General features: G+C 44.8%; 1 protein-coding gene across 1 annotated transcript in view; it reads left to right on the top strand.

Moving 5' to 3' along the window:
* Nucleotides 1-11,457, top strand: part of stxbp5l (syntaxin binding protein 5L) — a 240,638-nt gene that overhangs the window by 85,792 nt on the left and 143,389 nt on the right. The window contains exon 4 of the mRNA XM_030080730.1: nt 8,282-8,363. Coding sequence (XP_029936590.1) covers nt 8,282-8,363 — 82 coding nt within the window. The remainder of the gene's footprint in view (nt 1-8,281; nt 8,364-11,457) is intronic.

The raw sequence follows: 11,457 nt of genomic DNA, 5'->3' as shown, positions 1-11,457 counted from the left end.
CGTCACTGCTCTCCTGTACGCTTTTAGACGTGCACCTTGCCAGGTATTTACAGCACGCCGTGCTGATGGTGTTGGTGTATGGCCAGAGGCTGCGGTGCTAATGCAGAGCGCTAATCTTCCTAATGAGCGCTGCATTTTGGCAGAGGCGGACAGGTTGCACCTCAGTGTAGATCACTGACAGGATCCACACACACCGCCCGGAGCCAAAACACACCACAGTCTGTGTGGACACGGATGGACACAGATGCATGCCAACACAGCGTTACGCCGTCCCGTGTGAACATACAGACACGTGCGCATACACGGGTGCACCATGTAAGATTTCAAAACCTCCATCAGCAGTTGATCTTATTTAGAGTAACTCACCACATCGCCCTTTTCGATTATAAAGGGTGAACCAGGGAGTCGCCAGAACCCGTGAAGTTCAGGTTCTGCCTTTTGTTTCCTTTTCCACGGCATGGAGAACCGACTGTGAAGAGTAGAAGGCGCTTCAGGCTATCTTTTTTGTAGTCTTACTTGATTTTTCTCCCCAGTTTGGCTGTGCACTGGAGGCCCAGCTCTCCCAAAGGCAGTGAATAGTTTTCAGTACTTGTTTTTTTAATTCCTAATGACAAAGCTGTGTTATTTTATTTTATTTAAGCAGCTGAGTCGATGAATGCTGTAAAACGTCAATTAAAAGCAGTTACATCAACGCAGTCGTGAAGCATCAGGCTATTCAGTTAATTAACCTATTTAACCCTTTGCTCGCTGAAAGTTTATGACCCTCAGCCGCTGCCCCGGGACAGAGGCAGCGCTGGGACATTACCAGGGTTTTGTTTTGTACACTGTGCACACCAGATACTTCATTCTCCCCAAATACGAATCAGGACATTCACCTGCAACTTGCAGCTTGCAGTGTTTTGCTGGTTATATCGTGCATGCATAGTGCATCTTTGCAGAAGTGTTGCCAAGTCAGCGCTTTTACCAGTCAGGACAACGGCCCAGCTCGCTCCTCCTGAAAGTTGTGGGAACTCAGACTTTAGCATCAGCTCCTGAGCAGGGAGTACGCCGCGCTGTCAGAACCTGTGAACCTGCCGACACAGCGCAGTGTGCCGTGTTAAATTAGGGCCATATGTGCAGTGGAGGAATACGCACACATCCTGCATCAGCGGCAATATGAGTGAATCACTAAGGAGAGACAGAACCAAAACAACAAACCACAAACAACAAACAAAGTAGAAATCATAACAATGCCTCTGATATCCAGCTCTCATCTGTTCTGTAATATCTAATATCCCCTTGTTTACTGATGCAAGTTTATCTGAGGATTATCTGATATTCTGTGTTTTTAATTTTGACCTTCAGGCCAAAAACAAACAAACAAACAAACAAAAAAACCCTTAACTGCTACTGTTCAGAGTTTTCATCTGAATGTTATTCTTGTCGTTCCTGCATGTTTGTGTGTAATCAGTGCAGGTTAAGTATTTCCTGCAGACAACCAGTGTTGTATTGATTATTGATTATTGATTATTGACACAGCATACACTGATTTTTACTTAAAAGCCCTAATCAGCACAGTGTACTGGCAGGCTGATGATGCCAGCTGTTGCTGTGACCCTGTCCTGTGTTCCTCAGCTGATCACAGTCACTGAGCTCAGATAATTCATGCTGTCATCGTTTGGGCGTGGCACAATGAATTAACAGTCAAAGTTCAATCAAGCAAAAAACAACCCAAAAAACTGTGGAATAGAGACAGCGCTCTCTAAACAGACATTGGAGAATTTTTATTGACCAAAGTCTCTAAATATACGGACTTTTTCTTTTTTTAACCAGAGGCTTCGAGCTCACAGTCTCTGGTGTCAAAATGGTCAAATCCATCCTTAAAGAGTGTTTCTGGAATAAGTTGTGATCAAAGCCTCTGACTGCGTGCTGTGAAAGACTTTCCACGCTGAATAATGAAACGCCCGGCGGGTCGGCAGCGAGCACGACGCCCATATTTTCTGTTCAAGAGCAGCCAGATGTGGCACGCCACTCTTTCTTTGAGTATCACCATTTCCACCGGCAGGTTTTTGTTGATCTTCGTCTCTGTGTGACCTCCATGCAGAATATAAGTTTAATAATCTGTGTTTGGTTTGATCAGCTTGCCTTTTCTCTGCCACTGTGGTTCCACAGTGAATGTTTACTGATACAGTTAGTCAGGCGCCATGTAGATAGATAGATAGATAGATAGATAGATAGATAGATACTTTATTCATCCTGAAGGAAATTCACAACGCAATTAAATCCGTCTCCTCCTCGTCCTCTCTGTAAACTGAACATAAATATTTGTCCTGGTTTCCTTTGTTCTGATGGACTTCAGTGTTGTCGTGCCAGCTGAGATGAACAGACACAGCTTCCTGATTAGCGCCTGTTGCTCCAAATTGTCATCCTCACTTGAAACAACATCAGTTGTTTATCCACAACAATGAAAAATGGCAGCAATTTATTAGAACTGCCAGTTATTTCTTGGTTGGTTTTGCATCGTGTGAATGCTGATTTGCAGATGTTATTATCTTAGACCGATAAATGCAAACCACTTCCCCCCGTCTTCAGCGTACCTTCAGCAGCAGAGCCGATGTGGCTGCCGGAGGCTCGGCTTTGAATGTCAAGCAGCAACATCTCAGTTTAAATCTGCAGAGCCGGCGCTGGAGAGACCGGAGGTGCAACAGTTTCTCTCGTCGGCTTGCAGGAGCACATGGTTTGCCGCCTGCGTGGGCGCACGTGACCACGCAGCCGCCTCGCCGCCGCCTCGCCGCCGCGTGTTGATCACATCTATTTTGTGTTTTTTTTCCCTGACATGGCCCGAGGTGTGATGTGAATTTGAGACCAGCAGAGAAGTGATTTATATTTGTCACCAACCGTTTACTGCCAAGTCAGCCCTTGACACACACACACACACTCACACACACACACACACACACACACACACACACACACACACACACACTCACACACACACACACACTCACACACACACACACACACACACACACACACACACACACAGACACTTTCACCAGCTCCTCTCTCCTGAGTGACTGGAGACGGTGATGGCCTCGGCGTTTGAATTCATTCCTTCAGGTCCAGCAGCCACAGGGCTGATCTGACCTCCACATCTGTATGCTGGACACGCCTCCACACCTCCACGCCTCCATGCCGCCACGCCGCCACACCTCCACGCCGCCACACCTCCACGCCTCCACACCGCCACACCTCCACGCCGCCACGCCTCCCTGCAGGTAAAGGAGCGTGGAGAACAGCCAGAACGACAAGATGCATCAGACACATCTGCACACACACATCAGCTTTATCCCCCATAATGCAACAGCTTCACAGGCCGTCACCTCCGACTCGTCTTCGTTTAAGCCTTTGGAGCTGCTGTTAGCCGCCATGTTGGTTTGAAGTGGAGCTTCAGCCTGAGGAGAGGCAGACGCCGAGCTCGGCTGATTTTGGTGTTTCATGTTTCAGGTCACACAAACCGATGAGCTCGAGGGCCTTCCTCTCAGCCCTCGTTTGAATGTGCAGTGTTTGTTTTTGTCGTTTTTTTCCTCTCTTTCTCCGTCTCAGGTGGTTCAATCGATTCGGATGTGCAGAGTGAAGGAGAGAGAGAAGAAGAAAGAGGGAGGGAAGGAGGGAAAGGGAAGAAATCAATTGGAGAATTCCCTTTTGATAGTCTATTTAAAACAACCACGGTGCTCGGTGCATGCACGTGTGTGTGTGTGTGTGTGTGTGTGTGTGTGTGTGTGTGTGTGGGAGATAAGGAGAGGGGCTGTGAAGAAATTCATGACTTTGATTCCAAAAGGAGATATCCCTGTTTTCTATAACATGACGTTATTCTTACATGGTGATGCAAAGCATTAAAAAACATTGGGAGGTGATTTGGACTGAAATCCTTATGAAGTAGAAAAAGGTTCAAAAACATTTTTCATCTGGATAATTATCTTACTGAGGAATGATCTTCAGGTGATGAGAAAAAAAGACACATATTTCACCATATATGCAGTTGTATGAATACATTTAGAAAAAAGGGAGGTCGTATAAACCTGCCTAGACCTTTATGACCTGAACTGATATTTTATAACATCAAACCAGAATAACTGCACAAAATAATAAGTGACTTTTGTTTCTGCTGGTGGCTGGTGTCTCAGGCAGGATCCAAAATTAACACCATGTACCCGCCAAATGCCTCCTGGCTAAAATATGAAGCTCAAAAGCGCACCATGTAAATAATGGATGATGCAGTTTTATGGCTGATAACAAAAAATTCTGGCAAATTATCTTTTATTTTCCCAGTTTAGCTGCCATTAGCGGATGAGCCAAGCCAGATTAGATTAGACCCTGGTCTCATGCTGATCAGCCACCGGACGTCAAAGGTGTTGTTTTTACCGCTTTTACACGTCTGATTCACATGAACGCTTCCACAGGTAGACTCCCCTTTATATTAACGTATGTCTAAATAAATTTTTAGAATAAATCAGTCACACATTAAGAAAGTTTAGTTTTTTGAAACGAGGTCAAGATGAAACTTTTGCAGAGGGTCACTGGTAAACTGAACCGTGTGCTGTTGTCTTTCCTCACCGCTGCTCCAGGCGTCTGCAGCTTGATGGGTCGAGGTTCAGCAGGTCAGATCAGAGCCCGCGGCGCTCAGACGTGATAAGGCGGTCAGGCGAAACTGTCTGGATGTTTCTGCCCATTGGCTCCAGAGCACATCGTGAAATTGAAATGAGATGTGCTCGCTGTGGCTCCTATCAATCTGCCGGCCTCCCGATGGAGTCCTGCAGTGCTACTGCCGTTTGAGGAGCATCCTTGAACACACGCAGCCGTCACACAGTTTACACACATTACAGTTTTATTACTTCCGTAAAGCAATGATTCACTACTGCTATTTCAGTAACAATATTACAGTTCCCAATTAAAAATAAATTGCTGCCTTTGGTATCACCCGTCTGAATATCAGTGAAATTTAATTATTGGAAGAAAAAAAAAAGCCTACTCCCATCCCTGCTTCATTTTCCTCATAATTAGTCACTGACCTTCACTATGCAGAGGAGAAATGGCAGAATATGGAGAGAATATGGAAAGTAGTGTTTTCCCTGCTGAGTCTGGTAGCAAGTGCTGAATTATACATTACTTTTCTGAGTACCAAGCCCAACACGGTTTCCAGCATGATTAGAGGCCACCTATTTACCTGATTTTCACTTAAATACCTGCTGCAGGTGTTTTATGGTTGAAATGTCTGCTGTTCCATTTGTTTATGCAACATAAAGCGGGTGGTTTGAGGTCCAGGTCAGCACTTTGCAGAACGGGTAATGTGGGATGTCTGTGCCGTCCCTTGAGGGATTTTGAGACATTATGAAATGTGAGCCTCTTAAATAACGAGCCCTGTCCCGTCTCCATTTGGCTGCGTTCTCTTGCAGTGCCATTTCCCCCTCCTGTTGCTTTCCACCTGCTCTGGAGGAAGAGCTGGAGGCTCTCACTTCCTGCCGTAACACGTTCCCCCGTCTGAACTGCATGGACTTCTTGCCGATGACTTGGCTGTGTCAGGATACCGACTTTAGCACAGTTCAGTAAACACGCTTTTTTTTTTTTTTTTTTCAGCAACGCCATGTGAAGTGATGTGATGATAAAAATAAGCCAATCCCACAAAATAATAGCCTATGGGGGTTCATATAAGTTTTCACATCATGCATGTCACGGTGATGCAACGCTTTATTTACATTGTCAGTATAAACTGTGTTTTTGGGCAGAGGGACATGGGCAGCACGTTTTGAGGCAGTATGCAGTCCATGGTTTATTTTGTCATTCAGTTCAATTCAATTCAAAGAACTTTATTATTCCGCTGGGAAGAGCATCAGTGTGTAAACCTGACATCACAGACACACACTAGACGACACAGCACAACATGAAACCACACAATAACACAATGCATGCATTAAAGATCCACAGTAGTGAGAGAATAGGAACTAGTTAAAAAGGAGTATAAAAACTGTATAAAATGTACAAATAAATAAATAAAGAGGTCAGTAGATCAGCCGTTCATCAGCCTGATGGATGTGGGCACAAAAACTGGACCCAGCTCATGTCATGTTATATTTTATATTTATAGTGTCTTGCCTTCTGAGGCCTTTCAGGTGACATCATTTACCTTCCTATGTCTATTTTGGGTTTTCATGATGGTTGAGAAATGTAAATTGTATTTCTAAAGTTTCTGCTTGGCCAATTCAACAGTATTGAATACACATACTTAATTTCTATGCTGGTTTTGGCCTTACTCATTTTAGCATCGATTCATCAGATTAGCTTTATATTTGCATACTACCGTCTTATTCGTTTGCTAGCCGAAGCTGTAATCCGGTCAGATTATCGATTTATTTATGTGATTTGCACAGCAGCTCCAGTTACATGACCAGAGGTTAGTAGTGAGTAGTTGTTGGACATGAATTCATGGAATAGTCACTTTGCTAAGTTGGTCGGTGTTCATTCCGACCTGTTTCACTGGTCACAGTGGCCTAATTTTGGAAACAAATTAGGCCATTTTTTTCTTTCATTATATCATTAATGAAAAAAAACTTCTCTGAAACCACAGCTACTTCTTTCAGATGTCTTTTTTTTAGTCTGGGTTGTTTGATTTATAATAATTCATTAGTGAATAGCCAGCTGCAGCTGTGCATCTCTTTGCACTTTCTCTCTCGTGCGAGCCCCTAAACGTGGCTCATGTATCATCATCCCTGTGGCGGGGATCAGATGAATCCTGCCCTCGAGGTGCTGTGTCGAATAAGCCGAATAAGAATGCTACCTACGTGGTTGCAACTGCTTCTGTCGTCCCACAGCCCATCAGGCACGAATCACTGCAGCGTCTTGTGGCTGTGAACATTATTAGCATCATTAGCGGCTCGTCCCCTCACATCTCCAGGCTGATTGTGGAACAGTTCCTGCAGGAGACGGCTTGAAATCCCAGGGTCGCCACTGGATTAACTGGAGTATGCCCCCATAAAACTCCTCCCTCGCGTCTATTGTTCTAATTTCAGCTGTACCCTCGCCAACACACACGCATACACACACACACACACACACACACGCATACACACACACACACACACACACACACACACACACACACACACACACACGCTCACACACACACACACACACACACACACACGCTCACACACACACACACACACACACAGCCATCCTCACTCCCTCCAGTCCCCAGTCACTCGACTCACTGAGTGAATGTCTGGTGTGTGTGTTTGAGATGCGGTGGCTCTGTGCTGCAGCAACATTCAGCACATCACCTTGGAAAAGATGTGCAAATGAGGTGAGAAACAGCATCTACAGCATCGTCACCTTGGTTTCACGTGACTTCAGATGCAAACTCATTTTTTTTATGACAATGTGAAAGAGTTAAAAAAAAAAGATATATATATATATATATATATATATATACTTTCAAAATGAGAAAATATGATTTGAAATGATGCTCACAGGGCATGAGGGATGGAAATCACAAGTTTTATTTTTTTTTTTTTTTTTTTTTTTTTTTTTTTTTTTTTGGACAATGATACAATATTTGCTAATATCACAAAGTCAGCCACGATACAGTTTTGATTGATTCAGTTCAGGGGCCTACAATCTATTTCAAGACAACATCATTATGCCCATTCAACACAATCAGTGACATTTCAACTCTGTGCTTGGCCAGATTCTTCATGTTTCCTGTGTATTTTATCTTGTACTGGTTTGGTTTGCACACAGCATGTGATTTGTCAGTTGACATGTTTTTCTTTCTCTGAAATCCAAAATATTTCCACACTGCTGATTTATTCCCGAGAGGGGAGTAGATATCATTATCGTCTTTTTCTCGGCTGCTGGCTGCGGCTGACATTATCTTATTATTTGAACGTGGAGGAAAGCGGTGCACTTGGACGGAAATGGTGACACGAGTGTGCCATGGAAATCTCAAAATAAATGTGTATCTCTAAGATGATGACATGTGCCATTAAATAAAATGAGGGGTTCGACCCTTTGTGAGGCAAGTGAGTGGGTTTTGACATATCAAAACAAAATGTAATTTTCATACATTTGTCTGACCTCTGTAGTCCATGAAAAGTTTATCCATCCTCCTGATGCTCGTCTTATTTTCCTGTTAACTGAGTTATTTATAACTAAGTGTGGATGGTTGTATCTCACAGCCCGTGACACACAGATGTGCCATGCATTATCAAACACTTCCTGTACACTTCCTTGACGGTGTGTTCAGACTGGGCCGGCCCGGCGTGGACTGCTACTGTCAGCACGAGAGCGGAGCAGCTGTCCTCCAGCTGCAGTTCCTCATCAACGAGGTAAGCAAGATGCATATTAGATAAAATGTTGGATCAGTGCATTTTAGGACTTAATTACTCATAAATCATGAAATGTCAGTAAACTGTACATTGTGTTTGCGGCTTGGCGGGGTTAAAACTTTCATTAGTGAATCCAGGTTTTTCTGGATGGAGCGCTCACTCTCTGTGGGAGAGGATGAGGAAGGTTACAAACCAAAATAATGTCTGTGGTGACAGTGTGAAGAAGCCGGGTCAAGGCAGGGACATCAGCATTACCATATTGTAGTTTCTGCTCTAGGGGTGATTTTCCTAAAGTCCTACAACACCGTTCAATGTGGACAGAAGGCCAAACCATTTTATATATCCTGAATTTGAATGTGTCACCTTCTATACACCAGGAAGATTCTCTGTTAGTGACCATCCTGATTTTTGCTGTTGGCTGTAGCTGGATCTGTTTTGCACTAAAAGTCTTACCGGCTGCAGTTATCCTTCTGTGCTCATTCAGTCAGAGGTTTCACACAGGAACTAAAAGTTCTGCTTACCGAGTAATGGACCCGTCATGTCATCACCGGCTCAAGAACATGCAGAACGTTTGTTTCCAGACTTGTAGCCCCCACCCCGACCCCCCTCCACCCCCCACCCCGACTCCTCGTCTCTTTGTGTAAGCGGGCCTTTTTCAGGATGGTGCTTTGAGGGCCCACACACTCGCAGGGCACAGCGTGAACAAGCCTGTTGAAATCAGGTCTGTAACTTTAGCTTGGCTTTCAGCGGCGGCTCGGTTCGAGAGCCGAACAACATTCTGCCCCGTCGGTGGGGAGAGAAAACTAAAGAGTCGTGCTGAGAGTTGAAGAGCAGAAGCCGAGTCAGACGGGCAACTGGGTGCCGCCTGTCATCGGATAGGAAAGCTTTCTCTCTCTCCTCTCTGACCTACTCCCTCTCTCTGTCTTTTTTTTTCTTTTTTCTAAACCCACTCTATTTCTTCTCCTGCCCACTGGCTCTTTCAGCCCACTTCTGCAGCATTAACCAGCTTACTTTGTGATGTTTCTGAGGCAAATGGAGGAGGACGGGCCTCAAGAGAGGTGTGCATGTGTGTTAGAATGAGTGACTTAGTGTGTGTGTGAGTGTGTGAGTGTGTGCACGTGCTCATGCGTGTGTAAGAGTGTTTGGACAGTGTGTAACTGTGTGTGGGCATGCATGCTACTCTGGGGGTGTAAGTGGGTCTTGCTCATTCTGCAGGTTTGTGCATGCATGAGTGCGCAAGTGTGTGTGTGTGTGTGTGTGTGTGTGTGTTTACACCAGAGTGCTTGTATAGTGTGTTTGTGTGAGTCCTATGATGTGTGCACACACACTTGCACATTTTGAGGGTTTAAGTATGTGTGTACATGCATGCTACTGTGTATGTGTATATGTATGCCTTTGGTATGTTTGCACATGTGTGTGTGCATATATGTGCATGTGCCAGAGATAGTGACTTAGTGCGTGTGTGTGTGTGTGTGTGTGTGTGTGTGTGTGTGTGTGTGAATGTGCTTACACAGTGAGTACCTGTGTGTACGTGTATGTATTTATACCTTAGAAACTGAATGAGAGTAGAACGAACATCAAACTTGACGAGTTCAAAAGAAAATGGAGATTTCTGTCAGTTGTTATGGCGACAGCACAGATCAGTGGGGGGTGTTAAGTCCTCCGTATAATCCATCTGTAAAGTTTGCCCTCCGTGAAGTCTGTAAGGCTACAGACACACAGAGACACAGCGATGCCTCTCCAGCCTTCGTGCTGCTCCACTGTTTGTTTGGTCGCTGCTGCAAAACGTCACCTGAGTGAGTCTGCGACTCGCAGCAGTTTGGATCAAACAGGTTTATAGACGTCAGCCCGGTCACAGGTCTTGGCGATGGCACCAATTCAAATAAAAATGGCGACTGCTGCTATGATGATTTCAATGGGAATGTCCATTCTACTCCCATTCAGTTTCTATGATTTGTACCCGTTTTTTCATTTGTTAGACTTCATTAGATGGGTTTGTGTGTGTATATATATATATATATATATATGTGTGTGTGTGTGTGTGTGTGTGTGTGTGTGTGCACTTATACACATTGGTATTGGTCTCGCTGACATTATCACGCTGATACTGGCCAGGCCATGCTTGCTTTTCCAGAGTGACTAACAGCAGTGCTGGATCTAAGTGTTAGGGTTAGGGTTAGGGTTAATGTTAGTGTAAGTGTTAGGGTTAGGGTTAGGGTTAGTGCTGGATCTGATTCGGTGTGTGGGTTAGGGTTAGGGTTAGTGTTAGGTTGGGGTTAGGGTTAGTGCTGGATCTGGCTCGGTGTGTGGCCGGCCGGCCTGCTAACGGCCCGTTTGCATATCCAGCGCAGCCTCTTGACATTCACTGAGCTCTAATGACTTACTCTGATTGGCTGTTTGAACCCACACAACAGGCCACTTCTTCTGAGTGCCTGTGAAAGACAAGCACGCATGAGGACCATCCATCTTCTCTCTATCACACACACACACACACACACACACACACACACACACACAGTTCTACACACCTAGTTGTCACCCGGTTTTAGTAGCGTCATGATCTCATCATTGTACGTCAAACCTGTAAGCCTATCTCACGCTTTTTTGTGAGCAGAAAATAATTTTTTTCTGACTCGGTGTCAGTGGAGGGTATGAAAAGGCTAATTAATGTGTTTGTTTGCCTATTCTGTATTCATTATACCGCTTGCTGAGTCATTTATCTGTATCCGAAATAGGCTAAGGGGGTTGCTGGAGATTGTCACACGAGGGTTTGGGCTGGTTGAGAAAGGGTCCAGAGGACAGGAGGAGGTGAGGAAGTTTGCTGTTGGGTGCTAACAGGCTAAGATTATGAGCTCAGACGTCTTGGGGCCAGTCTGGGCCTGCCAGTCATGTTCCTAACATTTTAGCCATTATCATGCATCAAGAAAACAGTCAATCGGCGGATTCTGAATATCAGCAGCCAGCTTAGACAAGTAATATGACTTGTCTTATCTCATGCCAAGTTTTCTTTCCTCGCCTTGCTTTGGGCAAGTCATCCGCCATGCCGTCATAATCCAGTGCTTTTACAAGACCCTTTTTTTTTTTTTCAAGAGGG

Source organism: Myripristis murdjan, chromosome 21, assembly GCF_902150065.1.
Source record: "Myripristis murdjan chromosome 21, fMyrMur1.1, whole genome shotgun sequence".
NCBI lineage: Eukaryota > Metazoa > Chordata > Actinopteri > Holocentriformes > Holocentridae > Myripristis > Myripristis murdjan.
Note: the sequence above shows the minus strand (reverse complement) of the source record. Positions and strands in the feature narration are given on the sequence as shown.